The sequence below is a fragment of the Sitophilus oryzae genome, unplaced genomic scaffold (assembly GCF_002938485.1).
Source record: "Sitophilus oryzae breed Bouriz unplaced genomic scaffold, Soryzae_2.0 scaffold_1508_pilon_pilon, whole genome shotgun sequence".
In the NCBI taxonomy this organism is placed as follows: Eukaryota; Metazoa; Arthropoda; class Insecta; order Coleoptera; family Curculionidae; genus Sitophilus; species Sitophilus oryzae.
In genome coordinates this window covers 1,925,317-1,942,629 of record NW_022146179.1, presented here as the reverse complement: position 1 = coordinate 1,942,629, position 17,313 = coordinate 1,925,317, and the positions used below count along the sequence as shown (strand labels likewise).

General features: G+C 31.3%; 1 protein-coding gene across 1 annotated transcript; it reads right to left on the bottom strand.

The window, feature by feature from the left end:
- Nucleotides 1-701: 701 nt before the first annotated feature.
- LOC115878385 (protein transport protein Sec24A) lies at nt 702-17,196 on the bottom strand. The gene is made up of 10 exons (XM_030894867.1): nt 17,031-17,196; nt 14,820-16,874; nt 14,695-14,765; nt 14,359-14,637; nt 8,581-8,809; nt 8,283-8,449; nt 8,072-8,221; nt 5,165-5,285; nt 3,583-3,780; nt 702-2,231 (listed from the first exon to the last, which is right to left on the bottom strand). Exons 2-10 carry the CDS (start codon nt 16,856-16,858, stop codon nt 1,706-1,708), a joined length of 3,780 nt encoding a protein of 1,259 aa, XP_030750727.1. The 5' UTR covers nt 16,859-16,874; nt 17,031-17,196; the 3' UTR covers nt 702-1,705.
- Nucleotides 17,197-17,313: the final 117 nt, after the last annotated feature.

Below are 17,313 nucleotides of genomic sequence, written 5' to 3'. Positions count from 1 at the left end.
CCTATTTGTAGGGGGCGGCCCCTACATGAGTTTTAACTGTTTTGAATAGTAATAACTTTTCGTGCGTACCTGTATAAATGTACCGAGTGAAAAAATTTCTGTGATTTTCTATCTAAAAAACGTCTCTTGGTAAAAATCGCTAGGAGCAACTGTTCTCAAGATATTTAGAATGGAAATAGTCAATACATGTCATTATTGACAAAAAATAAAAATGATAAAACAGTTTTTGTTGAACTTTTGACACAAAAATATCTCAAATTTATGATTTCAGTCTGATAACTATTTAGTCAACATGTTTAATTTATGTCAATGATGACGTGTTGATAATTTCGATTCCAAATATCTCGAGAACCATTATTTGCAGCGATTTTTACCAGGAGACCTTTTTTACGTAAAAAACGCGGTAAATGTATATTTTTTTAATCAGTAGTTTTATACAGGTACGGACGAAAAGTTATTACTCTTCAAACTAGTTAAAAAAATGTAGGTGACGCCCTCTACAAGTAGGAGTCATACTGACCTCTAAATCAAATTTCTCATGTCAAAAAACTACCAGACACCAATTTTCATCCAAATATTGACATTACTTCAGAAATTATTTGGAAAAAATCGAAATAAAAATGAAACTTCTACACCCTGTATCTTCGGAACTAAGCATTTTCGGACATATATATTTATACGAACTTTTTTATATATTTTAATCTACAAAATATACTGCCGAAGTTTCCGGAATACAGTTCGGACCACCTTGTATATGCAAAAAGTGAAGTTAAATAATACAACAAAGGTTTGATATTATGTCTGTATCCCAAGTTTCATAGATATACAAGGTCTAAAAAATATTATTTTCTCTATCATCGAAAATTAAAATTAAATATTTTTTTAAAACAGTTAATTTAAAACTACCGGTTTTGTAGTAATGGCCTATAGAAAACAAAATTTTGAACTAATAAAATTGATGATAATTTTATAGACTTTCTAAATGACCTGACATCTCCATTCAGAAAAAAAGAAAACGATATATTAGATTAATTTATTTAAAAGCCATTGCAACAAGTTTTGTGTAATAAAAATGAACATTCTTGTTTTATTACAATTATTAATTATGGGACAGAAAATATTATTTAATTTTAGGTGGCAATAGATAGAAAAAAATCGCTCTAGTAGCAAAAAGAAATCATTGACTTAAAACTTTAAAGAGTAAAGTTGATCAGAGTTTGATTTTACGTCTTAGTATTCCCAAAGTCAATTGGAAGTCCTAGAACTCTTAATTCGTTAGTCCAGACGATGCCGAGAGTCCTAATCTATTTCAATTGACTTCAGAAAAACTATACATAGATGTAAAATCAAACTCTTCTTAAGATCAAATTTACTCTTTAAAGTTTAAAATTAAGTTAAAGTGTCCTTTTTGCTATTATTGACAGCCCCCATGACAGTTATCGCATGACATATATGTCAAAATGATCTGTGTGAAATGCACTGAAGAAATTCCGCATAAACTTTTTTTGGACAACTCAATAACAAAAAAGTACCATTGTTGGGAACCTTTTTGCTACACTGTGAATAACTGATATTTATTTTTATCTGTAAAAGTTAAAGATTACAGGCAGAAATACTACTCATCGCCACCCGGTATAAATTCATTCAAAGAACCTTCTTCATTTATTTTCTAAACAGAAAACTAAAAAAAGGACTACCTCAATTTTCACTTCACTTGCGTTTTAAGATGCTGTAAAAATTCGTGGTAAGAAAGCGAATTCTCTAATCGATCCTCGACCAGTTTCTCCAGGAAAACTATTCTGTTCGGACTATTATCTCTTATCACGTGCAGCGGTGCCGGATAAGACTTCTCGTCGTTAAGATAGTTGATAAAATTATGCAGTCGCGCATTGGATGGATTATCCAGCAAGGGAATTTCACAAAAACTGTCTGTAATGGAAGCGTAATCCGGCACGCCTAAGGCCTCGTTCAAAAACTCCTTGGATACGTTCGGGCCGACGAGGATCAGGATTTGATCGCCGCAGTCCAGAAGAAAGGCGCCTTTGTTCTCAAGGCAACGGGCGGTCAACTGTAACCTAGGCGGTAAGGGTACAGGCTCCTCTTCTTCGTTTATTATAACCTCTTGGTTTTCGAGGTTATGTATAGGGTACATATCTGGATATATACTTTGCAGCAAGAGTGGTAAGGGTTTGGTTTTCAAGTCTATCATCGCTTTTACACGATCGTCTAACCTGTTAGGATAAAAATTAATATTATAGTGTTATAAGATACAACCTGGCCTATTATAGGCTTGGTGCATTTCAGTTGATTTTAAAAATTCCGACCTCAGCGCTCGATACGGTAGACATCAGAAGTTTTCGCTCGGTATTTCATGCCGTCCCGGTTACAGTTCTTGTTGATCGCATTAAAATAATATTGAAATTGTAGCTTTATCATAATATTTAATTTGTTGCAAGTGTAGTTATTGAAACTATAAAACACTCAGGTTCGAGGTTTGTGTGATGTAACGCTATTTCGGGTAGTAAAAATGAACGAACTGGGCGTCGCGTTGTGTTGTGAGAATTTCAAATGTTAATAAAATTGACGAAAATATGTTAACGCGTAAAGGAAGGCGTAACTACGCGGTTGTTGCGTGCAATAACATTCAATAACTCAACTTTCCCGAATATTCAACTCTCCCGAAACAACATTTTATAGCTTCACAGCTTCTCACTCCGATTTGATCAAAACCAACATACATTACATAATCAAAAAAAAATAAATAGACGTATACTATGAGAGGATAAAATATAATTTGCAATATTAATGGTATACTTTTTTTAATCAACTAGTGCTTACCTTTTTTATGAATCACTTTTAAAATTATAATTATGTAAATCATTTCGTTGTAGCCGAAATAGCCAAAGTTATGTCCCCACTAGCAAAACCGGTGCGTAAAAATTTGCTCGCTACCATAGTTGAATTCATCTAGAGTTTTATTAGCTTCAGTAATAAATTATAATACAAGTTAGATATTCTGAAGATAACAACATTTTTATTTTTAGAATTTGCACAATTCCTAACAAATTATACAATTTTTTTTTTCGTATATTTGCTATTTACCCGTGTATTTGTATATGCCGGTTGTTTACGATATTCTCCGATGGTGGCAGCACCGGCGGAGAATGCACCAAGCCTATGAAAAATGTATTCCATATTTTCTTAATCATAAAAATCTAAGGGACAGAATTATCAAAAAGAATGTGACTCAAAAATCAAACGTCTTTTATCCAAGAAGTTGGTGTTGTAAAATGCTTGATAATTTATTTTTGGAGAACGATAGAATAAAAATTAGAGAGGAAAAGTAAGTAAATGTTGAAACTTAATAATAGCCAAAAACAAAACAGATTGAAAAATCAATCTCACTTTTCTATTTTCAATTTTCTCATTTTTTCTAATAGTCTCGAGAAAAACGAGAATTTTGAGAACGATTAGAACAAAAAAAAAAAAAGAAAAAAAAAGAACGGACAAGTGCGAAATAAAATATAATTAAAATAATACGTTTCCAGATTATTATTATTACTCATTTTGTGATTATCGTACCTTGTTGAACTGCCTATTCTAAATGCAGCATGCTTCAATATAGCTGATATATACAAAGACAAGAGTTTTAGGCATTCTGGAACTAATAAACCTGATGATCCAGAGCCCATATTTAGGGAAAACTTATAGGCTGATAAACAATCAATTGCTGCATTAATAAGTGCTTCCCTGGCATCTGATAAGGACGATTGCATTGATCTGTAATAAAATCATTTACGTCAGAAAACCAAACGTTAAATTAAATAATTAAAGTTAGGAAGAAAAAATTACAGAATTTCCCCAACAACTGTCATAGCAAAATATAACAAAAATCCTCTACACACTCAAAGCGTGAGGTTAGGTGACAAAATGTGGAAAATTTTAAAAAAAGTTGTTCAAAGATTGATTCTAAAGCTTCATTCAGAACCTCGCAATTAGTGGTTTCAATTACACTTTATACATTTTAGTTTACGATCATTCCCCAATGTCGAAAAGACACAATTACAATTAATAGAATATCCTAGCAACAGCTTCCAGTAGGCAGTTGTATCCATAGAAAAAGTCTAATATTTAGCTTATAAAACAATAAACTTTTGATGTCTAACCAAATTTTGTCTTGACGGATGATAATCAAATGCCAAAATGACATTCCTCGCAAATTTTAAAGTATAATTAGTGGAAGAGTTAAAAGTTTGTTAACTTTTTCCACTAATTGAAAATTCCTACCACTAATTCTGACGTTCTGAATGCTTACATTCAAATTACAGGAACAAACTTCTACGCTAATTGAAGCCACTAATTTATTCCACTAATTGGGACGTTCTTTATGAAGCTTAAGGGTGAGTGATTCGTCGTTGTTCTTATGCAATTTTATTGGTTTATTTCAAAAATGACAGCACATACTTAAATATGACTGGAGTGACGGACCGACGCGACGGACGGACCGACGCATAATATAAACTTTTCAAAACCTGAAATGACAATGACACCTTTCAAAAAATATCAGTTTTTTCAATTATTTTCCGAAAAACTAAAATATGAGATACAGATAACATAAGACAAAGCAAATTAAATATAAATAGCTTCTGTTCTATTGTACTCTTCCACAATAAATTGAAAAACAATGAAAATGTTAATTTTCAGACATACAAGATTTAATATTAGTAACTTTTAAATTTAATTTTTTAAAACTTTTTAAATAATCTGATATTCTATGCTAGATGAAAAAAATCAATATATGTATTAGGTTGAAATTTGTCTTTTCTATAAGCCGTTGCAAAACAAATAGAGATAATAGCGAATATTTCAGCGAGAATAAAGAATTATTCTCGCTGAAATTACTTTGTTAAAATTTAAAAAAAATAGATTTTTTAAAAATCTGAAATTTTGTTACCTAAATCTAACTTTTGTATATTAAAAGAGAGATTTTGTAATTTGCCGCGTTGAATGTTGTCACATGACATGTTAAAATTGCTTTTTTGTTAATGGATCCATGAAGAAATTCCGCATAAAGTTTTTTCCAAAAAAACAATAATTTAAAAATTTCATTTATTGAAAACTTTTTGACCCACCCTATATATTTTAAAATTTGTAAATATATTACCTATCCACAGCCATTTTAGCTAATAAGCCCACCACACATTGTTGATCTGCTGAATGTATTATATCATTAAGTGTAGAAGCTACGGGAATACATAAAGTATGGACTCTAATTCTTCTTTCTCCTAAAAATAATAATGCATATGTGTATTAGTAACGTACAAATTAAATATAATTTAGGTATTTTTTATACAAGACGATAATGCAATTTTATCGTCGTGTATAAAACAATATTTTTTTCCATAGCGAGTTACGTTTTAAAAAATATTCAGAAATTATTATTTCAAGGAATTTATTACGAGTAGAAAAAATATTGTGCTGGGTTGGCGTTACTTTCTATGTAATTTGACAAATAAATAAAGCTGTCCCTTAAGTTGTCAGTTTTGAGTCAATATTTTTTAATTCTCTTTCGTATCGATTGCTGATTGAATTGAAGCCAGAAATGGCTCAAAACGAAATAAGTAAATTAGATATAATAATTAGATAGATATTCAGGCTGCGTCGACAAACGCCATATCCAAACTACTTCCATTTAAATCCCGAATAACTTATGAAAAGGAATACAAAAATTTTCAAAAATGGAAGCAATTAAAAAACGTGCGAAAAGAAATAAAGTTTTAACCTATCCTCGCTGTTAAAGTATCATTTAATCTACCTTTGCGGTTAAGGTACTACTTTATCTACTATTTTTGATAGAAAAAGCCTTGTTTATATATTCTTAAAGTTGTTCAACCGACTAGACAAAATGTGCTGCCAACTGGAGGACAAATCGTGAACCTTTTGGGGCGGAGTCAAAAATATCGATTATTTTCGTTCTTTTCCTCAGAGTAATGTAATAATATAGCCCGGGTTTCTGCGAACTTTAATAATGATCAGCTGATTGAGAAATTTAAACGAAACTTTTATTTTATTGTAAATTGTGGATTATTTTTGCCTGTTATTTTAAGAATTCTAAACCGTATTAACAAAGAAATTATTATTTCGATATGTTGGTACATTATTTATAATTTATGATAATGCTAATTGCTGTTAATTAATATTTAAAAAAAAAGTTACATACCTATTTTAATTTGATTTAATGCAGGTTTATAAAAGAATCATTTCATTCTTAGATTATTTTATTCTAAATTGAGTGCTTTACGAATTTTACGATATTTTTTTTTTGAAAACATAAAACATTTTACATTTTTGATGCCAACTAATTGGCATGGTATTATTGGTATGGGAATTAGCCAAGAAAGAAAAGAATTGGCTATAACTTGTAATTTTTCGAAATAAAACATATTATACCTATATCGCTGAAAAGCTTAAAGAATGGCGCTTTTTATTAAGTCATGGCCAACTAGGATTTCCATTTAAAAAAAACGTAATGTTTGTGTCATATGTCAAAAATGACAGGCTTTAGAAAAAAAAACAGACAACACAAACTCATTAGGTATGTGATTATCTACAACTTTTATCTGAAAACTTTTTATCGAAAATACCATATGATCGAATAAAAACGGCGTCAATGATGGCTATGAAATGACGATCGATGATATTTCCCATATAATTTTACATATAAAATGACAACGATGTTCATTTCATAGCCATCGTTGACGCCGTGTTTATTCGATCATACGGTAGATTATAATGGAATTAGAGACAAGTTTTAAAATAGCCAAAATTTGTGTTTTTCGAAATATCTAGTAAGCCTTGAACTTCTCCGAAAAATCCGAAAGGCGCATATTTATGACCCCACAAAACTGCAATTCTTTCCCCATTTAACCGACTCTCTATCTCCAGTAGTTTCTGAGACACCCATAGAGAACATCGTAGGAAACTCACCCTGTATAGTATTTTGAAACTAAATATTATTATTATTTGACTAGTTTAATTTGATTAATAAGGCTAGATTAATTTAATTTCAAATAAATTTGATCAGATTTTTTTTCGCATATTCTGCTATCAGAAAACCAATATTATATGATAACGCACTTTTCAACGAAGTTGAAGGAAGATATAGTGTATCTATCACAATACTTAATAGAACTACTACAATTATTACAAGAAAAACAAAAAGAAGAAATACCCAAATACCTCTTCACCTACTACTCAACTACAAAATAAACGGATATAATCTCTTAAAAACACTACACAACTACTTATTCTTGTATTCTACACTGAACAAATTATCAAACTTACTAATTTATCAAACAAAAAGAAAAAAATAACAAAATTATCCCTTCACTTACTACTTAACTACAAAATAAACTATATAAAAACACTACTAAACTATTTTTGGCAGACTACACTAACATGCTACACTAAACACTATAATTAAACTTAATAAATTAATCTAAAATTACACTACAACTATAAAGAAAAAGAAATAAGAACATTTTCTAAAACTAGAAGAAACAGAACTTCCATACGTGCAACCAGGATCATAGGTCAAGGGGACAAAGAATATAAAGTACTTTAAAATGTGCATTCAGAAAGAAAAAATACCTCGAAAATTATCTAAACAAACATTTTTATTTTTTATCAGTGAGAAGCATCGGCCGTGTCGGCCTTGAAGAATTTGTCGGGTATTTACAATGGTCGAATTGTATAATTGCCAGCTTTTATAGTATATCTAATAGATAAAAAGTATCTGGTCGATTAGTAACCAATTGGCACAGTCCGAAAATTATCGATTTTTATTTTCTCTGTTTTTATTGGTAGCTTCAAAATTCAGAGTAACAAAAAATATTTTTCTGTAGTGAAACCGGTCCTGCCATCTAGTAGTCTTAGTCCATAAACGTCTTAGGTTGATTTACTTTAAAAATATATATACAAGGATATAAGGCAGTATTAACAGTTGCTATGGAAAAAAATTTCACTCCACAAAAACACTAATGTACTGTAATATAAAATGTACGAATTTTACCTTTACTAGATGTGTATAATAAAGCTGCCTGGAAACATACGGTCTGACAATCGGATAAATTTTCTTCGATAGACACTTGCATACCAAAAGCAGCGTCTGGACTGACATTTGGTAATGACAGAAGGTCGGTAGAGCGGACGAAGAAATTGCCTATAAAAATAAAGAAAAAAAATTAAAAACACTTTATATTATCAAATAATCATCTCATTACCATGGAAAGTGTGTATAGAAAGTCCCCTGGTACACCTAACCCTCATGACAGCCTCAAATCCAATTTTTCTGGTTAGGTACCTTCTCAGACATTTTTGAAAACCATCAACTAATAAAGGTCTCGATGATTTAAATAGCGGAAAATGATTAATACAACCTCCGCTGAATCTAGAAAAATAAATTTTTCCAAACTTCAGATAGGAACTTTTTGTAACACACTGTATATATACAAAATATTTTTTTCTCAAATGTTCATTGTTTTCTGAGATATATAAAGTAATTTGAAACAAAATTCTTACCTACTTATACCAGATATTGTAGCAATATCGACATATTGGGAGTTGACAATAAACAAATCAACGGCAACTTGTTGAGCTGAGCAATCTAAGGCTAATTTCTTATAAAAATCGTTAGCCGGGTTTAAGTGAGCTACTTCAGCTGATGATCTTTGATTCGGATCTTCTCTTGATGTTACTGCACCTGGGCCAATATTAGGCAAGGCTGCTTGAAAAACTGTAACTCTTCCTCCTGTTATTTTTAAAACAAATAAACGTTGGTTAAGGAAACCAAAAAATACTGCTTAATATATATTATTTTATATACAGTGTGTCCCAATATTCCGTGGACATAAAACTACTTCGTATTTTTCGAAACAAAATAAGTTTGTTCGACCCAACTGACCTCTATACAAGTGATTCGTTTATCCGCTAGAGGGCATCAAATTTTAAAAAAAAGGAACATATTTTAAGAACCGATATTCCGATTTGAATAAGATCTGAGGTGTTTATGTTTTGCTAAGCGCTTTAACATTTGACTTTTATAAAACATAAAAACTACCCCCACCCTTACATAAATTTTAGTAGAAATATTTTCTCTAAAAACTCCACCGAAGACTAATTTTTCTTTCGTAAAATCACCCTTCCTGTACTTTTTCTTGATTTTTGTGAATGTCAAATGATAAAGCACTTACCAGAACATAGGCACCCCAAATCTCATTCAAATCGGAAAAACGGTTCTTAAAATATCTTAAAAAATGTGTTTATTTTTTTAAAGTTTGATGCCCCCTAACGGACAAACGAAGCACTTTCGTACAGAGGTAAATTGTGTCCAATGAACTTTTGATTTTGATTTCAAAAATACGTAGTAGTTCTATGTCCACGGAATAATGGGATACCCTGTGTAAAGTCTGTGCAGGAAGATTTTGACAGATGATATCCAGAAAATGAGGGAAAATATAATTTAGCTGCCAGCTAAAATGAAAGACTACAGACAACAGTTACTGTCCTGTATTTTCTTGCTGGACAGACTTGAATTTCATGAACTTCTCAATTTTGTAATTTACTAAACCAGTAGAGATAGAGAAAAACCTTTTATATGGCTGTTGATAAAAAATTATGTCCGAATATGACAAAAAATGGTAATGTTCCAAAAAATACAGGGTTTTTCACCCCATAGGAGTACAACACTGAGTATTGTAGCTAAACGATTAGATTTTTGCAAATTGTAAGTTTTGCGTTCGTTGCGTGAAATTTAATGCTTTATTTCTCTAGGCGTATTTAAGTTTTTAAAACCAAATATTGTACTGAACTATTTCTATTTACTAAATTTTGTGTTGCGTATCTATTTGATAGACAATTAAATTGTACATCTGATTCTCCTAAAATTTACAGGGTGTTCCATTTAAATTAAACAAGTTATTGCCGTTTAAATCTAGAAATTATTTAAAATAAATTTTTAAACACTCTGTATGAGGTGGTATTATTTTTATTATTGCAACACAATAACTGATCAATAAATAAACTTCAGTAAATATTTAGTGTTAAAAACGTTGATACCCTTGGAGAAATGAAGTCTTAAAATTTTTACTGCAATTTCACAAAATTGAATATATTTCAAAAACGGCAAGTTTTAAGTGTGATAAACCTTAATCAAATTTATCTGTACTTTAATCGTAGAAACTAAAAATGTAATAATCTACAGAGTGTTCCATTTAAGAAAATACAACTTTGATATTGATTTTTATTTATTAGCGACACTCAGTATCTTGTAAAAATATTATTAAATTGTAGCTTTAATAGTCCTTCAACGAACCTAACTTACAATTTGTAAAAATCTAATCGTTTGGCTACAATACTCCGTGTCGTAGGTGGTGCACAGCCCTGTATTTTTGTAAAAATAAAATTCTATATACTAGACCAACTATTTAGTCCTTTTTGAATTCTGTGAATTGAATTCTGAACATTTTCCTAGTGTTATCTCAAGGCTTAAAATTATTTGAATCACCTTGTACCTAACGAATCTAAAACAACGAATAGGATATCCTAAAATTACCTTCTAGATTTCCTGTTCAAACAAAATTACCTTGTCATACTTTTTAATATAATTATTAACATGCTAGTAGACAGTATTTACCTTGAACAAGTACAATAATACAGTTTATCTGATTTAAAATTAAGTAATTTTTGTTTATACTCAGTAAAACCTACGATTATAGCCTATTATCGAAAAATGAAGCGTCAACGTTACTATTGAAATAGGCACATTTATTGCCCCCATGTCATTTTTCAATAAATAACATACAGAAATTGACGCGATAGAATGACAGATAAAATTACAATATTTTCAACGTTTTTTAACTTTTTTTTTTCATTTAAAATAAACAACAGGCAGTTATATATAGATAGCCTAAGAGCTGACGACATATTTAGAGAACATATTTTAGGCGAGCTAGAATAACTAAAAATGTATAGTTTATTAACTGGTGAACCCAGAATCCTAAGTCTGGCTGGGAGGTTGGAGGTATTTCGCTCCTGCGCAACCCATAACCTTTGCAAAAAAATTAATCCAAAAAACATTCCTTAGGCAACTTGAAATGTGTTTATTCTTAAATTTTAGCATCTATTTAACCTAGAAATAAGTATGCCAGACTTTTTTTTTTCGGGTTTAAAGTGTAACCCGACCATTCCAAATATGTTTAATTATTATACCTGGAAAACATACTTTAGGCATTCTAAAAATTTTACAGCGTGTTTATTAGATGACATTAAAAAATATGTGTTAATTGCCAGACCTATTCAATGGGATTTAATACTTGCCTGACGCGAATAAAGATTTTAAATGAGCGCGATAAGAAAGTCTTATGAGTATCTATAAGCGCGAGAAAGATAGTTTATTGAGACCCGTCGGCAGCCGATGCGGCTGAAGTAACAGCACTTTGGAGTCGTAAAAATTAAAAAAAAAACTAGCTAATATTGAATAAATAAAAAGAAACATTTTTTGAAAGAATAAAAAGACGAATAATTATTTAAAAATTAGCATAATATAAAATATAATTTTTTCAAACGTCACAAAAGTATAATTATTATTATACTTTTGTGACATATTATATTATTATTAATTTTTGCGACCTGATTGACAATATAAAAAAGTCATTTTAACGCCTAAGCATAAAAGTAAAGCACTTTTACTTACTTTTGAACCTCTTTAGAAAGATTAACAATGGTACTTTAATAAAATTCCAGAATACATACTTATTTTTTTAGCACTGTACATGGTACCATTGGTACCCTTTTGTCGGGACTACGTTTTCTGGTAAAACCACTTCTTTAAATTTTACACCATGTTGTTGGCGCACTTTGGAAAATTCTTTGCATTTTTGTAGTCTACCTTCATCAAAAACAATAACTTTGTCACTAGTAACTTTTTTACAAACTACACAACTTAAATGTTTTTTATCCATTGTGATTTAGTAGTTAGTAGCGAAATTAGTAGTTATTAAAATATTTATTTGCAGTAATTATTCTAAACTATTTACACTATGCACACATCAATATTTAATTTATAAATACGTATTTGTACATGGTAACTTAATTCCAACAAAATAATCTCTGAATTAAAAGCCTGCAAATAATTGAAATGAAACCGAAAAAAAAATGCTTTTTATGTAAATTTGAAGTACTCCAAAATACTGTTACGTCAGCCGCATAGGCTGCCGACCGTGTCTCAATAAACTATTTTTCTCGCGCTTATAGATACTCATAAGGCTTTTTTGTCGCGCTCATTTAAAATCTTTATTCGCGTCAGGCAAGTATTAAAACCCGTTGAATTCGTCTGGCAATTAACACATATTTTTTAATATCATCTAATAAACCCGCTGTAAAAATTTTAGAATGCCTAAAGTATGTTTTCCAGGTATAATAATTAAACATATTTGGAATGGTCGGATTACACTTTAAACCCGAAAAAAAAGTCTGGCATACTTATTTCTAGGTTAAATAGAGGCTAAAATTTAAGAATAAACAAATTTCAAGTTGCCTAAGGAATGTTTTTTGGATTAATTTTTTTGCAAAGGTTATGGGTTGCGCAGGAGCGAAATACCCCCAACCCCCCAGCCAGACTTAGGATTCTGGGTTCACAAGTTATTAAACTTTATTTTTTTTTTGTTATTCTAACTTGCCTAAAATATGTTCTCTAAATATGTCGCCAGCTCTCCGGCTATTATGTTATATTTAAAAAATCTAGAAAATCATGAAAAAAGTCCGCTTTGTATGAACTTTTCTAAAGAACCCTGTATACCAAAAAATAGATTATATTTTACATTAATAAACACGCACAAATGACTAAAGAAATAAGCAGGAAATGCTCAATTTTTTGTTCTTCATAATAAAGTGCAAACAAATTCAAGTGAGTGGAGTGCTTTCTACAAATTTAAATACAGTTTTAAATATAATTTTTTTGAGGCGATTTTCGGACTCTCATTTACACTCTTTACAGAGTGGTCCGAACTGTATTCCGGAAACTTCGGCAGCATATTCTGCAGATAAAAATAAGTAAAAAAGTTCTTATAAATGTATGTCCTAAAATGCTTATTTTCGAAAATACAGGGTGTTGAAGTTTCATTTTTATTTCGATTTTTTCCAAATAATTTCTGAAGTGACGTCAATATTTGGATGAAAGTATGTGTCTGGGGGTGTTTTGATATGAGAAATTTGATTTTGATGTCGATATGACTCCCATTTGTAGGGGACGCAACTTACATGTGTTTTAACTCTTTTGAAGAGTAATAACTTTTCGTCCGTACCTGTATAAAAGCACTGGATGAAAAAAGATATATTTCCATGACTTTTTACGTAAAAAATGTCTCTTGATAAAAATCGCTACGAGTAACCGTTCTCATATTTATAATGGAAATAGTCAATACATGTCATTATTGACAAAAAACAAAGAGATAGTTAGGTAGATAGTTATTTGACTAAAATAATAAATTCTGTAAATTTTGATTTTTTTTTTTAAATTATTATTCATAAATTTTTCTGCGAAGAAATGATGATAAAACAGTTTCCGCTGAACTTTTGGCACAAAAACATTTCAAATTTATGATTTCAGTCTAATAACTATTTAGTCAAAATGTTTAATTTATATGAATGATGACAAGTATTGATAATTTAGATTCCAAATATCTCGAGAACCATTACTCGTAGCGATTTTTCCCAAGGGACCTTTTTAAGGCAAAAAATGTCGTAAATGTATATTTTTTTATTCAGTAGTTTTATACAGGTACGAACGAAAAGTTATTACTCTTCAAACCAGTTAAAAAATATGTAGGTGGCGCCCTCTACAAGAAGGAGTCATATTGACATCAAAATCAAACTTCTCATGTCAAAAACCTCCAAGATACCTATTTTCATCCAAATATTTACGTTACTTCATAAATTATTTGGAAAAAATCGAAGTAAAAATGAAACTTCTATACCCTGTATCTCCAAAACTAAGCATTTCAGGACATACATCTATAGGAACTGTTTTACTTATTTTTATCTGCAGAATATGCTACCGAAGTTTCCGGAATACAGTTCGGACCACCCTGTATAATATATTAAATATTAAACCCAGCCCCATGTTTTAACATTTTCAATAAAAATGACTAAAATGAGAGGTCATGAATTCCAGAAACCAATAGCAATAAAATTGTCTTGAAACCAAGTCCAATTGATTTCCAGAAATAAATAACAAAATCAAATCTTATATGGATAATATTCATGATACAAAATATTAAATGCAGATTATTTTATTATTACCTGTTGGTCCCATCATTTTGTGTGCCACTTGCAAAGCGGCACCTAAGGCGCTACTTCCATCAAAAGTATTGCCAAATCTTACTGGTAACAGCTTCAACAAATCCTCCACTAATTCCAGTCTGTCCTTTAAGTTCACCAACAGATTATCAGGAGTTGGCAAAAAGACATCCTCAATGTCCAACACAGTCATTTCATGTGGTTGATTTAAACCCTCTGCTAAAGAAAAGAAATGAAGAGCCGAATCATAAGCTAAAAAGCCAATTTGTGTCCGTGCATCTCCTAAAATATAATTCAAATAATATTTTCTTGTTTGAAGCATGATTCTCAACAGTATACCTGGTATATTTTTTAATTCCTCTAGAAGAATATTGCACAAAATTTCCAAATAGCCACTTTCAATAGCTAACCTAAAATTGTTATTCCAGTTTCATCAAACCAAATTAAAATGAATTCAATCTTACCTAGAAACATCAATTAAAAACAAGTAAACAGCTGGTTGTGGAGGTCTGAGCATATATTCAGCAGGCGCTATATATTCAATAGTGCTACTTCTTATTTCTGGTCGACGCGAAGGATCACCATATGTTTTACTAACTGGATCATACTGGAATTCTTCTGGCAACTCATTAATTCTATAGCACAGATTACATTTCCAACGTTTCGAATCGACAAAAGAAACAAAAGGGTTTATATACGTCCTACATGCTCGACACCTCACAATAACATTACACTGAATTACAGGTAGATAATTAAGGTCTTTAAAGGGATGTATTAACATGCCCAGCGGTAGTCGAGCTTTCTGTAATAGTGCTGCTGTCTCAGGTATTTTAGTCATAGTACAACGAAAAACCTCAGGACTACAATTTGCCTTATTTAAAGCATCTTGTCCTAAGTTAATTTGTGGCGGTTGCACTTTTGTAGTTGGTAAAATATTGGGTAGTTGAAGTAAATCATGACTGTCAGTGCCCCATAATCTATTAAAGCCACTTTGTACAACAGGCCCAGTTTGACTGTGCTGTTGCTGAGGATACTGCATCTGTTTCTGTTGTTGGGGATATTGTAACTGCTGCTGTTGCTGGGGATACTGAGCTTTCTGCTGTTGTTGCGGATATTGCATATGCTGCTGTTGAGGGTAATGTAACTGCTGCTGCTGTTGTTGAGGATACTGCTGCTGCTGAGGGTACTGGCCTGGTGGGTTTTGAAGAGGGACTTGTGCTTGCGCAGGATATCTATTAGCAGATATACCAGGTTTTGTTGGTAGAGAGGAAGGTAAGGATGCAGGACCATTCAAACCAACTTGAGGTTTATAGAATGATTGGTTAGGTGGCATAGAATTATTATTGAAACTGACCTGTGGGTTAAGATATGATTGGGAAGATTCAGCTTGTGACTGACTAAGCAAATTTGGATTATGTAAACTAGCATTATACTGAGAACTGGGAGGTATGCCTCCACCAGGAATTTGTGGTTGCATTAAATTGGATGGTAATGTTTGAGGATATCTTGGTTTTGAAGGTTTGCTAATAGTATTTTGTGGCACTTGTACTGGAGGTTTAGAGTTAGTATTTTGTGAAGATAGTGTAGAACTTTGTGATAAATTAAACTGCGAAGGATGAGTTTGATTTGTCTGATTTAAAGTGGATACTCCAGAAAACGTGTATGGGCTAGGATTTTGAGAATTTGAAATTATATTACTTTGAGCAACTGAACATGACTGCAATTGGTTAGTGCTAACTAGCTGTGAATTAGCAGTAGGAGGGGTGTTTCTACTAAAACTATTAGTATTAGTATTTGACTGACTGAAAGTTGATATTTGTTGTGGATAATTCAATGTTGGATTAGTTTGTTTCCCACTGTGATTCTGACCATGTTCACCAGATTTTTTCTCAACCTGGCTATTTTGCATGGGTATGAAATTCTGAGGAGTTTCTGTTCTGAAATTGCTCTGTAGAGAACCATTAATTACATTAGTAAAATTAGATCCATTTTCGTTAAAATATCTGCTTGGAGTACTCATATTAAGCTGACTTGATGGTACAGCTCTAGGAGTATCACTTATTGTATTACTTGGTAAAGAGTTTATGTTACTAGCCTTAGGTAATGCTATATTCTTATTTAAAGCATCCGAGGAGACATATTGACGCACTGGCACAACATCTGGATTTGGCACTAAAGAAGATGCATTGTCACTAAGTTCTGACATCCTTAATTTTTCTTCATTGGGCGTGGATGTGCTAAATTTACTTGGACTGACATTAGGAGTGTTCTGGCTTGATACACTTAACTGACTAACATTTCTAACTAGTCCCGAAACTGAACTTCTCGTGGGAGGTAATTGGGATGGTGGTATACCACTTTTCAGTGGAGGTAATTGTGAAGATGGTATATGGCTAGCTTGGGGTAGTGGTGAAGATCCTCTTGATGTGTTGTTAGAGCTAATACCATTAAACTGATATTGTGGTGTTGTTTGTGGCATAGCCACACCATTTGGCTCAGACATTGTTGTTTTTCTTTGTCTGAAAAATTTATTGTTTATTACGTGACGCAGAAAAAATCATATTTGGAGGATTTTAAATCGACACTCCACCTTTGACCACTTATTCAAAAATAAATTAAAAATATCCTGTCTGTCTTCTCAAAAAAGCTACAGAAATATAAACAATTTTACTTACCAAATTAAAATTATACTATGCGATAAAACTTAAGGATTTTAACATATTAATTACATTTCTTTTCTTTCAGAAACTGAAAAGAGAAATAAATTGGAAATTGGTAAACGTCATTGTCAATTTGTCAATCTTACGTGGCTGTTATCAGAGCTAGAGCCACCTATTGAATAATAAACACAACATAATGAATATGATAAAGATACCGAATTAAAAAAAAATATAATTAAATATTATATCTGCTTAATCCGCTACCATTCTTGGTGTACTTTCTATCTCCACAATATAA